Source organism: Leptonychotes weddellii, chromosome 3 (genome assembly GCF_054177405.1).
Source record: "Leptonychotes weddellii isolate Sample4059 chromosome 3, ASM5417740v2, whole genome shotgun sequence".
Lineage (NCBI taxonomy): Eukaryota > Metazoa > Chordata > Mammalia > Carnivora > Phocidae > Leptonychotes > Leptonychotes weddellii.
In genome coordinates, this window is record NC_138371.1 from 107,469,710 (window position 1) to 107,486,478 (window position 16,769).

General features: G+C 38.7%; 1 protein-coding gene across 1 annotated transcript in view; it reads right to left on the bottom strand.

Moving 5' to 3' along the window:
- LOC102749696 (phospholipid-transporting ATPase IB-like) overlaps nucleotides 1–16,769 on the bottom strand; it is a 125,390-nt gene that overhangs the window by 8,946 nt on the left and 99,675 nt on the right. Inside the window, exons 21-23 of the mRNA XM_081815495.1 lie at nucleotides 14,719–14,773; nucleotides 11,874–11,983; nucleotides 3,828–3,916 (exon numbers count right to left, since the gene is read on the bottom strand). Of these exons, the coding sequence (XP_081671621.1) occupies nucleotides 3,828–3,916; nucleotides 11,874–11,983; nucleotides 14,719–14,773 (254 nt within the window). The remainder of the gene's footprint in view (nucleotides 1–3,827; nucleotides 3,917–11,873; nucleotides 11,984–14,718; nucleotides 14,774–16,769) is intronic.

A 16,769-nucleotide genomic window follows, 5' to 3' on the forward strand; every position in this document is an offset into this window, starting at 1 on the left:
TCATTGATAGCATTTTTAAGTTCTGCCAATTCACCTTTTATTTCTGCCCTTAGAGACTCTATGTTGCCATTGATTGATTTCTCCATTCTAGCCATTGTCTTCACAATTGCTAGCCTGAATTCCATCTCCGACATCTTGGTTATATCTGCATCCATTTGTAAATCTGCAGCATAAGTCATAATCTCTGAGTCTTTTCTATTTTGGGGGCTCCTTCTCCTAGTCATTCTGTTGATGGGTGTTTGAGGGAATGTATAGAGTCCAAATTATTGACCAGAACCCAAGCAAGATGCACCTGTTTTCTTGGGACCTTAGGGTTGCTGGCCTCTTGTTTTCCCAGCCTCTTTCCTGTGGGAGGGGCCTGCCGCACTGTTACTCAGGCAACCCCTTTGGGCGGAGTTGCCCTGCCCCCCTCTGGTGGGGGATGGGCTCAGCAGGAATCAGTTTTTGGGGTTTTGTTCTCTGGCGGCTTTCTGCGTCTCTTCCGCGAGTCAGAGCAGAAGAGATGGTTTCCAGCCCTCTGCCTCAGAGCAGAGAGATCACAGTCTGTTCTTCAGTGAGCTCTCCAGGCCACACCATCTCTGTTTCTGTCCGTGCTGCTATAAACTGCAGCGTCCTGGGTTGTGCGCCCCTCCACAGCGCCCCTAGTCCTGCCTCCAGGTTGGGCCATCTCTGCCCTTTGTGCTTCTAAAACCGCCAGCCACTCTCAGTTTGCGCATGCACGACCCCACTGCTCCGGGATTTCGCCCCAGGGGTTGCAGTTCGCAGGTGCGACCCCGCCGCTCCAGGTTTCCACCCTGGGGGCTGCCCTAAAGTCCTTTCCCCGCTGCTACCAGTCTGTGAGTCTGTTCCTGGTCCCCAGTGCATGAGGCTGTCACTCACCAGAGGTGTAGGATCCCCATGGCCAGGCACCCTCCCACTGCTGTTTATCCTCCGATATCTGCCTGCAGAATCATGGCTCCCTGCTTCGTACCTCGAAACCAACTGCCTGCAATATTCTGTTTGTAGAGATCTAGATCTTACATCTCAGGCTGGTTTCATGGGTGCTCAGAGTGGTCTGGTAGATATCCAGCTCAATTCCGGGGACCAGTTTAAATAGGGTCCCCTACTCCTCTGCTATCTTTACCCCTCCTGTTCCCATATCCCAAAATTTTAAAGAGAGAACAACTTATATATATACCAAAAATAAGGTTAACTATGATGAAGGGCTAGAATATGTCCCTAAAAATGAAAAATAAAAAAGATTTTTTAAAAAGGGATTGATAAGATGTTGGTAGAAAAGGGGAAAAAGAAAAATTAAAAAAAAATTTAAAAATTAACTTTGAAAGACTAAAGAATCATGAGAAAAAAGCCATAAATTCTATATGCAGTATTCCCCTAGCGCTGGAGTTCTGCCGTTCTCATTGATCGGTAAACTTGGTCTTGGCTGGCTGTTCTTGCTGATCTTCTGGGGGAGGAGCCTGTTGCCGTGGTTTCCAAATGTCTTTGCCGGAGGTGGAATTGCCCCACCCTTGCCGGTCTGGGCTAAGTAATCTGCTCGAGTTTGCTCTCGGGAGCTTTTGTTCCCTGCAAGCTTTCCGTACAGCTTTGGAGGCCAAGAGTGAAAATGGCGGCCTCCCAATCTCCGCCCCAGAGGAGCTGGAGGAGCTGAGAACTCAGGGCCCCGCTCCTCAGTGAACCCCCAGAGAAAAGCAGTCAGTCACTCCCGTCTCCCCAGTCTCTGGCCGCACTCCATGCTCACCCGGCCTGTGACCGAGCGTTTCTGTCTCTGGTGCATGACCCCGTGTGGAGTCTCCAAACCCAGCAGATCCATGCAGTGCACTCCCACGCCGCTCCTCCTGGGGGAGGAAGGGGAGTGTCCCCAGATCTGCCACTTGTTGGGTCCCTGCTGGAGGAGCAGTGGCCCGACTGCTGCAGATCATGGTTTATGGCAACCCCAAGCTGAGAGCCTGTGCCTTGGCTCCATCTCTGCAGCTGGCTTTCCCGCTCCGGTATCTGGGAGCTCTGCTGCACTCAGGCACCCCCGGTCTTTCTGTGACCCCAAGGGTCCTGAGACTACACTGTCCCGGGGAGGGTTCCACCCCCCGCTTAGCCACTGGAGCAATGTCCCTCAGCAGAACCGACTTCTAAAAGTTCTGATTTTGTGCTCCGCTGCTCTATCACTTGCTGGTAGCGGCTGACGGAGGCCCCCACCCCCGCTGTCTTCCCAAATATCGCCTCAGATTCACTTCTCTGCACGTCCTACCTTCCAGAAAGTGGTCGCTTTTCTGTTCAGAGAGTTGTTGCTATTCTTTTCTTCAATCTCCTATTGAGTTCGTAGGTGTTCAGAATGGTTTGATCCCTATCTAGCTGAATTCCTGGGACCAGACAAAATTTAGGTCTCCTACTCCTCTACCATCTTGCTCCTCCCCCACAGATTTTATTTTTATTTATTTATTTTTATTATCTTCAGTTAGTGGTGGCTATAATAACATCATTAGTTTTTGATGTAGTGCTCAATGATTCATTAGTTGCTTATAACACCCAGTGCTCATAACCACAAGTGCCCTCCTTAATACTCATAACCAGGCTATCCCATCCCTTCACCCCCTTTCCCCTCTAAAATCCTTAGTTTGTTTCCCTAGAGTCCAGAGTCTCTCATAGTTTGTTTCCCTCTCTGATTTCCCCCTTCAGTTTCCCCTCCCTTCCCCTATGGTCTTCTGTGCTATTCCTTATGTTCCACATATGAGTGAGATCATAGGTTTTAAAAGATCCAAGTTAAGACCTTCTTTCAATACCATGGATCACTTTCCAAAAATTTTTCAGGGATATTAGTATTAAATTTTAGCCATCTCACAGTTACACATTATCAAGCAAAAATTTGGTATCCTTACATACTATGGAATTTACTAGGCAAAGTTTCCTGGAAAACAGTAGTGGCAGATGCATCTCAGCCCTCACTTCCAGAGGAATCCATTTAAATGCATGTAGGTGGTACCCAATTTCTAAACAAATTATGTTCCAAATACTCATTTGTACATCTCTTTGGATCTAAGGGCACATTTTCTCAAATAATTGTGTTTGCCCTGATACATAGAAGGATTAGGGAAGAATTGGACATTAAAAAGCAAAATTAATATTATCCCTTCTAGAATATTCCTTTCTCTGTTTCTTAGTTTGAAATTTGTAATGTTTCAGATCTCTGTTTATGTTGCAGATTATGTACAATGATCGTATGTAAGTTATTTCTGATTTAAAATCTTGTAAATTTCATGGATTTTTTGTCCCACATCAGGGATTTCAGGGATTTCTAGCACCTTAGTTTAAAGCTTTTTTCCCTGTTGGATAAAAAAAAAAAAAAGTGGGAGGATTCTGTAATCTAATAGTTACATATTCTGGGAGAACTATATTTGACAGATTCTTATTCCAAATGTTTTTAAAAAGTGAAGAATGTCTTTCTAATTTGAATATCTCCCTATTCCTTATTAGCTTTTAATCTGTGACCCTCTGATATCAGGTTTTGGTTCCTCTAAAGTGGATAGAAGTTATATAAGTCCCACTTCTAAAGAGTAAATGGATGACCGTTCAGAAAAAAAATCACAAACTAGGTAATACCACTACAAATTCTACCTCTTGTGAATTTTGATTCCATCTTTTTTTTTTTTCCCTAAATTGATTGCTGGTAAATCAGTGGCAAAGGCACAGGGCATTTACTTCCTCTAAAAGTTCCATGACTTTTAATATTCATAAAATGGCAAATTTTTAAATTTAACTTGAAAACCATATAATTGGAAAAGGACAATTAACTATGACAACGTATCTTTTGGTTACTACTTCATTTTTCAACTTACGATTTCCATATTAAATTTAGAATCAGGCACACAGTGGGGACTATGAAAAAACCCAGCCAGAAGTGTGGACAAGCCAGGACCATATTGACCTGCAAATAAACAGAAATAAAGAATATTTAAATAGGAATCTTTTAGTTTGTCAGTATTGGGTAGAAAGTGCAACTTTCAGTTTCCCTTCTCCTCCACAAAAACCTGGAGATGAATGTATGGATGCAGTCATAAGAGTCTAGAACTACTAAATCAATGTGAGTAAATAAAGCCTAACTATAGTATTAGCTAGCTTAATTTAATAGTATATTCTATAAACAACCAACTAAAAAAATATTTTGATCAAATAAGTCGTATCTCAGGAATGCAAGAGTATTACCTAGCAATATTACCTAGCAATACAACTTTGTTTAACTTCCAGACATTGTGTGTAAGGCAATTATGCCATTATAGTCCCCTGAAAAAATTCACTCTTCTCTCTGCCTGACAAATTGGTAACTGACAAATCACTTTAAATCAATAAGGGCTGTACTGACTTGAGACCGGGTAAGGCTCTGTATTGTTTATATATTTTTAATTTTCTGTATATTCTAATATTTCAACATCTTAAAAAACCTTTCTATCTGGAGACTGCCCATCCCAGGGCTAGTCTGTTCTTAGAGATAGTAAGATCTCAACTGGGAGGATGCTTTTGATCTGCAAACTCAAGGGCTAAATCCACAGCCCTATCTCCTCTAACTGACCCATACACCCCAGGAGGCAATATTCCTCTGCTGTAATCATCCCAGAACCAGGGACCAGGCAACTAGAAACCACCTCTAGCCCAAAGCCTGCAAAAATCAAACTATCACTCAAACTAGCCATTCCTGGGTTGTTTACCCTGCTCTGCCTTGTTTTCTTATGGAAACCCCAAAAAAGGCAAGGCCTAAGTGCTCCCCAACTCCTGTGTTCTGCCTTCTGACCACCCTGGTATCTTTTCCTCGTGGTCCTATGTGGCATTCTGTGCTTTATCTTTAGGAACTGTGAGAATGATAAATTTTGTTAAAATGGCAATAGTAAGTCCTTACCTATCTGTAATTACTTCAAATGTAAATGGATTAAATTCTCCAATCAAAAGACACAGAGTGACTGAATGGATAAAAAAAATAAGATCCAGGTGTGCCTGGGTGGCTCAGTCAGCTAAGCATCTGCCTCCAGCTGAAGTCATGATCCAGGGTCCTGGGATCAAGCCCTGCATTGGGCTCCCTGCTCAGTAGGGAATCTGTTTCTCCCTCTGCCCCTCCGCCCCCCCCCAGCTTATGCATGCTCTCTCTCTCTCTCTAAAATAAATAAAATCTAAAAACAAAAATAGATCTAACAGTATGCTGCTGCTAAGAGACTCACTTCAGCTTTAAGGACACATAGGCACAAAGTAAAGGTATTGAAAAATATATTACAAGTAAATGGTAACCAAAAGAGCAGGAGTGGCTATACTTATATTAGATAAAATGACATTCAGGCCAAATTGGTCATAAGAGACAAAGAAGGTCACTGTATAGTATGAGGGTCAATTCATTAAGAGGATATAAGAAATGTAAATTTATTTGCACCCAACATTGGTGCACCTAAATATTTAAACCAGGTACTAACAAAACTGAAGGGGGAAAGTCAGAGCAATATAATAATAGTAGGAATTCAATACTTCACTTTCAACAATGGATAGATCATTTGGATGGAAAAATCAATAAGGAAACAGCTTACCTGTATAACACAATAGACAAAATGGACCTTATAGACACATACAGAACATTTGATCCAACAGCACAAGAATACACATTCCTCTCCAGTGCACATGGAACACTATACAGGATAGATCACATCTTGGGCCACAAAGCAAAAAGACAACCTACTGAATGGGAGATATTTGCAAATCATATATCCAATCAGAAATTAAAATCCAAAATATATAAAGAACTTACAGAAGTCAACACCAAAAAAAAAGAAAGAAAGAAAGAAAGAAATATTTCAACTAAAAATTGGCAGAGGACCCAAATAGATATTTTTCTAAGGAAGATTTGCAGATAGTCAATAGACACATGAAAGGATGCCCAACATCCCTAATCATCAGAGAAATGCAAGTCAAAACCACACCTCATACCCGTCAGAATGGCTAGAATTAAAACAAAAAATAACAAATGTTGGTGAGGATGTGGAGAAAAGGAGTCCTCATGCACTGTCAGGAATGTAAATTGGTGCAAGCCACTGTGGAAAACACTATGGAGGTCCTTCAAAAATTAAAAATAAACACTATATGATCCAGTAATTCCACTAATGGAATGAATAAGTCATGGTATTAAAGGTATAGCACAGTGAATATAGTCAAGGGTACCATAATAGCATTGTATGGTGATGGATGGTAGTTACACTTGGAAGTGAGCATAGCATAACATATAGAGTTGTTGAATCACTATGTTATACACTTGAAATTAATATAACACTGTAGATTAATTATACCTTAATTAAAAAACAAAGCTCAACAAAAATAGTTGAGAAACAGAAAAGGAAATTGGAAAGTATCTTTAGACAAACAAAAATGAGAACACAACGTACCAAAAACTGGGGTATGATAAAAGCAATTTTAAGAAGGAAGTTTATAGCAATAAATGTTTATATCAAGAAAAAAAAGATCTTAAACAATCTAACTTAACAACTTAATGAACTAGAAAAACAAGAACAACTAAGCCCACAGCCAAAAGGAAGGAAATAATAAAGATCAGAGCAGAAATAAATGTAACAGTATTCTAGGATGATGGCAGAATAAGCAGCAATGGGGATCTGTCTTCCCCCTAGACAACAAAACTGCACTTATAGAATGTGTCTGTTCTTGAACTCTGAAATCTGTTGAAGGCTTGCATATTCCAGGGGGTGACTTGCATGGTAAATTGTGTTTAGCTTTGGTCAATTTCAGCTCTTAGCACTACCCAGTAGTAGCAGCTACCCATCATACACTCCCAGTCACATATTTCTGGAGCATCTTGCATACAGGTTAGGGGATGCTGGCTGGGGGAAAGAAACCTGTTATCCAAATATTGGAGGTCTTTGATCACTGACTGCTGCTTCTGATCACAGAGGTGCAAAGGGGCAGACAGCAAGTGTTGTTGTACATCCCTGCATTGTTCCAAGCCCCTCCCCTCTGGCTGAAGTGACTTCAGAGGGCCTTAAAACACCAGAACTCTTTTTCCACTCCATTTTTTTTCATTTTTCCCCTTTTAGGAGACAGACATATTTAAAACTAGGGCATTCAAAAATAGCTACATATACAAGTAAAACTAAAAAGTGACCACTTGTGCTCAGGGAGAAGTCTAGAAGAGACCTAAGAGGACAGTAAATGTATGCCTCAAGTTGATCCTCAGCACAGAGGCAGCCTACAATAAACAAATAAAAATAACAAAAACCAGCAAAACTTGGGGAGAAGGGAAAATTTTATTTCCAGAGTTACCACATTATTAGATTTAAATTTCCAGTGTTCAACAAAAAATTCATAAGACATACAAAGAAATAGGAAAGTGTGGCCCATTCAAAGGAAAAAATAACCTTTAAAAATAAATAAATAAGTCAATTTTAGTTTATTTTTGTGTGTGGTGTAAAAAGTGGTCCAATTTCATTCTTTTGCATGTAGCCATCCAATTTTCCCAACAACATTTGTTGAAGTGAGTGTCTTTTTTCCCATTGCATATTCTTGCCTCCTTTGTTGAAGATTAATTGACCATGTAATCATGAGTTTATTTCTGGGTTCTCTATTCTGCTCCATTGATATATGGGTCTATTTTTGTGCCAGTACCATGCTGCTTTGATTACTATAGATTTGCAGTATCTTGAAAACTGGGATTGTGATACTTCTGGGTTTGTTCTTCTTTTTCTTGAGAGAGAGAGAGAGGGAGAGAGAGCTGGGGGGGGTGGGGGAGGGAGATGGAATGAGAGAATCTTAAGCAGGTTCCACAACCAAGCGTGGAGCCCGACATGGGGTTCAATTTCACAACTGTGAGATCATGACCTGAGCAGAAATCAAGAGTCAGACGCTTAACGAACTGAGCCACCCAGGTAGCCCTGTTCTTCTTTTTCAATATTGCTTTGGCTATTCAGAGTATTTTCTGGTTCCATACAAATTTTAGGATTATTTGTTCTAGTTCTGTGAAAAATACTGTTGGTATTTGTTGGGATTGCATTAAATGTGCTGATTTGGGTAATACATTTTAACAGTATTTGTTCTCCCAATCCATGAGCATGGAATATCTTCCCATTTGTTTGTCATCCTCAATTTCTTTCATCAATGTTATATAGTTTTCAGAGTACAGACCTGTCACTCCTTGGTTAAGTTTATTCCTAGGTATTATATTATTTTTGGTGCAATTGTAAATGGATTGTTTTCTTAATTTCTCTTTCTGCTACTTCATTTTTAGCGTATAGAAATGCAACTGATTTCTGTATATTAATTTTGTATCCTGTGACCTTACTGAATTCATTTATCTGTTCCAGTAGTTTTTTTGGTGGAGGCCTCAGGGTTTTCTATATATAGTATCATGTCATTTGCAAATAGTGACAGATTTACTTCTTCCTTACCAATTTGTGTGTCTTTTATTTCTTTTTCTTGTCTGATTGCTGTGGCCAGGGCTTCCAGTACTATGTTGAATAGAAGTAGTGAGAGTGGATATGCTTGTCTTGTTCCTGATCTTAGGGAAAAAGCTCTGTTTTTCACTAAAATTCTCCATTTTAATGCAGAACTTATGACAATATAAATATTCTCTCCTAAAATGGGAACAAAATGAGCTTATCACCATTCCTTTACTATAGTACTTATTTCACCACATTTATGAATTAGGGCTCATTTAAATATTATTTAAAGAAGCTTATCAAGACATAATTGGCTTACAATATACTGAACATATTTAAAGTGAACAATTTGACATGTTTGACATACATTATGCTAATAAGATCATTACCACAATCAAGAATATATCTAGCACCCTAGGAGTCTCCTTATCCTGCAATGTGAACATTCCTTCCTGCCCTTCCCTGCCACATCCCACCCACCACCCTGTCTCCAGTTAACCATTGATCTGCTTTTTGCCACTATAAATTTGTTGGGAATTTTTTTTTAAAGATTATTTATTTATTTATTTGAAAGATAGAGAGAGCATGAGAGGGGGGAGGGTCAGAGGGAGAAGCAGGCTCCCTGCCGAGCAGGGAGCCCGATGCGGGACTCGATCCCAGGACTCCAGGATCATGACCTGAACCAAAGGCAGTCGCTTAACCAACTGAGCCACCCAGGTGCCCCTTTGTTGGGAATTTTTATAAACAGATCCATACAGTTTGCAAACTCTTTGGCCTGGTTTATTTCTCTTAACATAATTATTTTGAGAGCCATCCATGTTGTTGTATGGGTCAATTGTTTTTTGTTTCCTTTTTATTGCTGAATAATAGTCTATTGTATGGTGATTTGTCTTTTCGTTCACCTGTCAGTGCACTTTTGGGTTGTTTCTAGTTTTGGCCATTGCAAACAAAGTTGCTATGAATATTCATGCTCAAGTCTTTGTGTGCACATAGGCTTTCACAGGGAGTGGAATGACAGGGTCTTATGTATATGTACATTACACCTTTATGAAACTGCCAAACTGCTTTCCAAAGCAGTTGTACCATTTTACATTCTTATGAGCAGCATATGAGAGTTGCAATTGCTCCACATCGTCAGCAACACTTGGTGTTGACATTTTTATAATTTTAGGCATGCTAATAGTTGTGTGTTGCTATCTCATTTTGGTTTTAATTTGTATTTACCTCATAACTTATGATGTTGAGCATCTTTTCATTGGCTTTGTTATTCACATACATTCTTTGGTGAAGTATCTATTTGAATATTTTGCCCATTGTATAATTTGGTCATTTTATCTTTATTATTTACTTTCTTCTTCTCAGCTGGGTTTCATTTGTCTTTTTTCTAGCTTCTTAATGTGGAAGCTAGAGCTGTTTATTTGAAAACATTCTTTTTTATAGCTACAGTGCTAAAAATTTCCCTCTAAGTACTACATCAACTGCCTCTTATAAATTTTGATACATCATGTTTTCATTTTTATTTAGTTCATAATGTCCAATTTCCTCTTTGACACATAAATGAAGTATGTCAATTGCCCTTAATTCCTGGACTGACTTTTAAATTTTTTAAAGGATTTTATTTGTTTGAAAGAGAGAGAGAGCACAGAAGCAGGGGGAGCAACAGGCAGAGGAAGAGGGAGAAGCAGGCTCCCTGCTGAGCAGGGAGCCCAACATGGGGCTCGATCCCAGGACCCTGGGATCATAACCTGAGCTGAAGGCAGATGCTTAACCAACTGAACCACCCAGCCACCCCTGGACTGACTTTTAAGCAGTGCATGTGTATGTCGAGACTTTCAGAGACTCAGCAGAAAACAGCAGGTTGAAAAACCAAGCAAGACTTGGTGCCCACCAATGTTGGGGAGATAGAGATTGTAGTTTAAGTCTTGCCAAGTGGAAATGCCCTTGGTAAACATCCAGAGTCTTCTTGAGATCCCAGAAAAGCCATGCCCTAGAAGTAAATGCCTCAAATTAGAAGAGAGTACTACAGCCTGGGAATAAGGCCATGATAGTTAAGGGCAAAACCAAGCTTCAAACTACCCTTGGCCCTATCAAAATCTTTCCCTGGTTCTGTGCCTATGCCTCTCACTTCTCTGTGGCTACGTCTTCTTGAGGGTTTTATCCCTCAAGTACAGGCGTTTAAGCAGCCTGGGAGTCTGAATTCTACCTCCTCCTCCTAGTAAGATCACTGCATTAACTTTGGGCTCCTTTTCTTCTACTGCAAGCTGAGAAATACTCATAGGGAAGATGCCAAGATAAGGAAGGGAAAGGCTTCCCTTCATTCAAGAATCATGTCCTCAAGTATTACCTCTGTTGGTTTCTAGCCAATGTCTTCAAATACTTCTTATTTGAAGAAATATTCTAGTTTTTAGAGTTGTTTTTGTCAGGCTTTTCCAATATTGGACACTTAGTCGTGGCTGAAACAGGAAATCTCTTAAAATTCTTATTTCCTGAGAATTGGGCTGACACAGGCCAGCGGTACAAGGATCATCTCTTATTTCCACGGAGAAAGACAGTATGACAGATAGGTAGACAAACAGGGATTGAACTGGGCAACTCTGGACCTATGTTTCTCTATTTAGTAACTGACTGACTTGGACCAGGGCTATTTCTAGTTCTACAATCATGTGATACTGTGAATCATTTTGTAAGCATCATAGGCCTAATCCTCCATTATAAGTATAGACAAAGTAGAATTTAGAAATATGTAACTAATTGTAAAATTCTAAAAACTATATCACCCCTGAGGTTTAACATAAGCAAAATAACAGTTTCATGAAACTTTAAAATATTTAGAAGCTGGAGCTTCTGGAGCTCCAAGGAATGTCAATTCTGGTTTAAAATTTCAAATAAAAATGTTTTCTTAGGTGCCTGGGTGGCTCAGTCAGTTAAGCATCTGCCTTTGGCTCAGGTTATCACAGGGTCCTGGGATTGAGTCCTGCATCGGGCTCCCTGCTCAGCAGGGGGCCTGCTACTCTCTCTCCCTCTGCCTGCCGCTCTGCCTACTTGTGCTCTCTATCTCTCTGGCAACAAATAAATAAAATCTTAAAAAAAATGTTTTCTTATTTGTCATGCATCCTTTCCAAGTACCAAATAGCACATAGCACATTACATAAAAAATATAATTACAATATTAGCTATTTTGGATGATCCTGAATTGATTATAGCTTTTATCAGTTATGCACAAAAGATAAAAAGTTTGGAAACCATGGTAAACATATATAGTTTGAGGTAATGAGATTTTAGATAAAATAATACTTAAAACATCACAAGAATTTAGCTGGATCACCAACTATTTCTAATTGCATTGATTTTTTTCTTCTCTTTCCAAATCACTTTGAGAGTAGATAACATAAGCTTTTACTATTAACAAACATAAGTTTTCAAGAGGGATGTAAAGTATACTCACCACTGACAATTAATAAAACTAACCTGTCCTCTCATTTCAGGAGCAATAGGAATTGTGGGCCATACGAAAGAGTAAATTGCAAAAAACACCAGCCATATAAGTATGCTTCCCCAAATGGCCAAATGACTAAACTGCAGAAAGAAAAATATTACAGAAACACTTCAACCTTTTCCATTTAAAAGAAAAAAATAACACTATCAACTGACAAAATCATTTGTCTAGGCCATATGTACTCAGATGAAGAAAATTATAATCTTTTGAATTCTTGATACTTGAGACTTCCTTTCTAACATCCTTCTCAGATTATTTTGCTGTGGATTCAAGGAGCCATTGTTTAAAGTATCTAAAATAACTGTACCTTGTCACCTAAGCCAAGTGATATTCAGTGTCTTCAGTGAAACTGTCAACTCTCAATCAGAACTGGTACAAGGATAAGTTATTCAATGAGACTTCTGCTTCTGCCTACTTATTAAAACAAAGATCTCTTCAGGAAAAAAAAGTTTGAACAGAGGGCTAAAAATTTGACCCTATCATATCTGTTCTGCATGAATAATTCTGGGACAATGGCAGAAGTTGTGACTCTTAGATTTAAACTGGAAGGTTTTCTGTGCATATCAAGTATGTATGTCATTCAGATTGAGGATGTTGGCTGAAGGATCACTGTCTGTGCCTGGGGCTGGGAACAGTGACGAATTCTTAATGGTAAATGCTAAGGAGGTAGGTCCTTCTGTTGATCTGATCTGTTGCCTTGTGTGATTTGTGTTAGCAGAGGAATCATAAGGAAAATGAATAGGAGACCTCTGTTCTAAACCTGGCTGTGCTGGGCACCTCAGAGTTACCATCTGTGTATAAATCAGTGATTTGAGAGACGAGATGATTTCTTAAGGGCTCAAGTGCTCTCATCCTATTAGGTACTGCCCATTACTTAATCCTATCTGAAAAACAAAAATATGGAGGAAAAAAACCCAATCTGCTATTTTCTCAGAGTATTTATTGTTACTTCTTTATGAGTCATTTTCAAAGGCAGTTTTTTACACTCTTCAGAAATCTCTTAATCATGGAACACTACATCAAAAACTAATGATGTAATGTATGGTGATTAACATAACATAAAAAAAAAAAGAATCTCTTACTCAAAGGATTTCTCTCTCATTAAATAGAACCCTCATTAAATAGGCCTCCTGAGGGCTCTCTTGTGATCATGCAGGAGATGATGGAGAAGAAAATCAGCTCAAGACTGTGAGCTTTAAATTTTCAAACACTTCAGTGTATTTTCATGTAACCATTCCCTTATTGTTGGCATTAACACATGGGCTGCAATGCAAGGCATTTTTTCCGGCTTAAATAGTATTTTCAGGTGGGTTTCCATCGGGACCATCACCTTGGGGGCAGCAGCAAGTCACCATTGCTGCTCTGAGATATATTTTGTTATCTCTCTCTGCCCTGGCTCATTCTCTGAACTAAACAGTGGCTACCAGCATCCTCTTCCCCAGTAAAGAAGCAGGGGCTCCCTCCTTGACCTTCCCCATGGGGTAGAGTAGCCTATGACCAAAATTGAAAACCAGTCCCTTTTGTTTCCTGCCCCCAGTTCCCAGGCTCCTTCCTAACCAGCATGTGAGCTGGAGGGCAGGTGCCTGGTAGCTCATAGGCCAGAAGAGTTTTGTTAAGTCTGCTTTGGCTTTAAAATACTACCTTATTCGTAAAGGAGATTCACCATATGCAGATAGTGTAGGTGATCATGGATCAAAGAAACACTTTTACCGAAGAGAATTTAACAATAATTAAAAGGAGGAATAGGAAATCATCATTTATGTTACCTTAAGGCAGTATAATACACACAATTGGTGTGTCTTATGTATTGCTAATAAAATATTTTTGTTCAGAACACTTCAGTCCCAACATTGTATTGATGTTCCGTTAGGTACAGGGACAGTGAGAACTCTATACATTGGAGAAGAAATACATGATATGCTACGTAATCTAAGCTCTCCAAAGGTGACAGGCTGATAAAAATTCATTTTGTCTCATAAACTTTTGAGTACAACTTGGAAAACAACTTATTTATGGGTATATGTGTGTATATGTACTTACATACAGATTCACTTAAATTATTCATCAGTTCATAAAAACATTCTACTTATCAGAAGTTCTACTTTTAATAGTATCCCTAAGGAAATTATTACTCATGTCTGTAAGTACACGCATATCTGTGTTCATAACAGTACTGATTATATATTATTTATAGTAACAGAAGTTAAAACAATTATTCTAAAAATAAATAAGCATCCAGGTGATAAAATATTATATAGTCATTAAGTGAGATATAAATATTAAAGATATAGAAAAATGTTAAAGATCTAGTATTAAGTGAAAAAAGCAAATTACAAAATATTAGGTACCTTAAAATTCTATTTTTATGAAAAGAAAATAAAACCAAACCAAGCACATGTAAAACAAAGACTGAAAGAATAGAACAAAAACCAAAATGTCCATGTCACTGATACTGAAAGGTACGGGTAATTTGTATTTCTTTCTTTTTCTGTATTTGCTAAATTTTCCATTATAATTCTGTTCCTTGATAATAATAATGAATTAAGGATCTCATGTAGTGATAATGTAGGAATCTCTAATGTCATGATAAATTGAATCTATTTCTAAGATGTAAGGCAGGGAAATGAATATTTTAAAGACATTAGATTGCTAATATGCCACCATCCAGTTTAAATCATCACTTGAATATGCAAAACAAAAGAAGGTAAAATATGAAGACCAGGAAAAAAATGCTTACTACTTTTCTAAACCTTAAAAGTAAATCAACATGCAAACAACTATACTGGATTAAGGAAATACCCTCAAGAATACTCATTTTATTCCAAGATAGTGTCTCCAAACCAGCTTTCAGACAGACAGTAACAATTACATACTGTGCACGGAGATGAGAAGGGGAAATAGATTGGAAAAAGATATTAAAATTTCCATTAGAATCCACGTTACCTCACTCCCTCCCTGATTCCTCCCACCCATCCCTGTTCTCCATGTCCAGTGAATTCTGGTGTCATAGGATTTGCTAGGTTTTAATTGAGGACAGAATGTAGTTTTTCAATAAATGTTTTGTATTTAGAAGCCCTTTAACATATGACAAAAATCATGTTTATATCATATATAGACATTTTTTATAAATAGCATGGAAGATTTCTTTCTCATTAGAAATCCAAGTGCTATTGATAAAAAGTGCAGTTGAACAGGGTAGATTGAAATCATAAAGACCATTTTGGCTATTCTTGGCCTTTTGCATTTCATATATACATATTTTAGAAATAGCCCATCAGGCATCTGGGTTTTTGATTGGGATTGTAATGAATCTATAAATCAGCTTGAGGAGAGCTGACTTCCTCATAGTATTGAGTATTCCAACTAATGAGCATGGTATATTTCTCCATTTAGATGTTCTTAATGTCTCCAATAAAGTCTTCTAATTTTCCTCAGAGGTCTTGGACATCATTTGTTAAATTTGTTCATGTTTTTCCTTTGTTGGATACTATGGTAAAATAGTATATAAATTTTTTTATTTTCTAAATATTTGCTGCTGGTATGTTGAAATATAATCGGTTTTTAAAACATTGGCCGATATCCAGCAAACTGCCAACCTCTTTTATTAATTGTAATATTTTATTTGTAGAATTTTTTGTGTACACTTGTATCACCTCTGATTTAAAACCAATTCTTCCCCTTTCTAAGGCTTGTGCTCCTTTTCTCATCTTCTTATTGTGTTGGTTAGTAACTCCTCCACAGTGTTGCAGAGAGGCAGCAATACTGAGCAACTTTCTTATTCTTAATCTCAAAAAAAAAAAAAAGCTCTAAGTGTTTCATTAAGTATGATTTTGTCACAGTGTGTGTTCCTGTGCCACAGATGTGTGATATACACTGAGTGTTTAAAGTCCTACTTTTGAAGCAGACTTTATGTCCACTCCCTAGCTCTAGATTCAGCATCCCAGCTAGCCTCCATCATCTCATCTAAACTATTCCAAAACCTTAAAGGTGCCCAGGCACTGGCCTCTACCTACTGCTCCAAGTTCATCTTTGCCATTATCCTGAACTTCCCTTGCCCAACACATGTTCACACTGTGCTCTAGTTCCACTGGCCTTCTTTAATTCTCTGAAAGCATTAGGGTGGACTCTACCTCCCTGGAGGTTTACTGTATTCCTCCAGGCACTATCTTTGGGCCTAGTACTTCCTCAAACCCACTGGCACTGGGAACAGTGTATCAGGAAAGCTGAGTTAATGATCTCACCATGCTGACCCTGCCAACTCTACCATCTCTCCTTTGGCATCTCATATTTAGCATTGGTCAGGTCCCCTTTCCTTCTTTAATTGCTATGCTAAATTTATTTTGCTATAATTTGTTGTTGGTGGTTTTACTATCTATACTTTTTTTTTTTTTTTTGCCTTGGGAGATAGAGATTCCATGAGACCAATTTACTCTGGCATCTTAAGGACTATCTTGTACATTTGTATATATGCATGCATGTCTGTATGTGAGGAGGTCTGAAAAGAAGGAAATTTGCTGTATGCATATGTCCAAATAAATAAGAAACTATCTAACCACATTTGATGTTTAGGACTATATAATATAGAGTTAAAAGCCACACCCAATAACATGAAATAATAAAGACAACCAGCTAAAGTGAAAAGAGGCAATATGCCAATAAATTGCTTCTTACAGGGGGCGGAGCAAGATGGCGGAGGAGTAGGAGACCTGGATTTCGTCTCCTCTCAGGAATTCAGCTGGATAGGGATCAAACCATTCTGAACACCTACAAACTCAACAGGAGATCGAAGAAAGGAATAGCAACAACTCTCTGAACAGAAAAGCGACCACTTTCTGGAAGGTAGGACGTGCGGAGAAGTGAATCCGAGG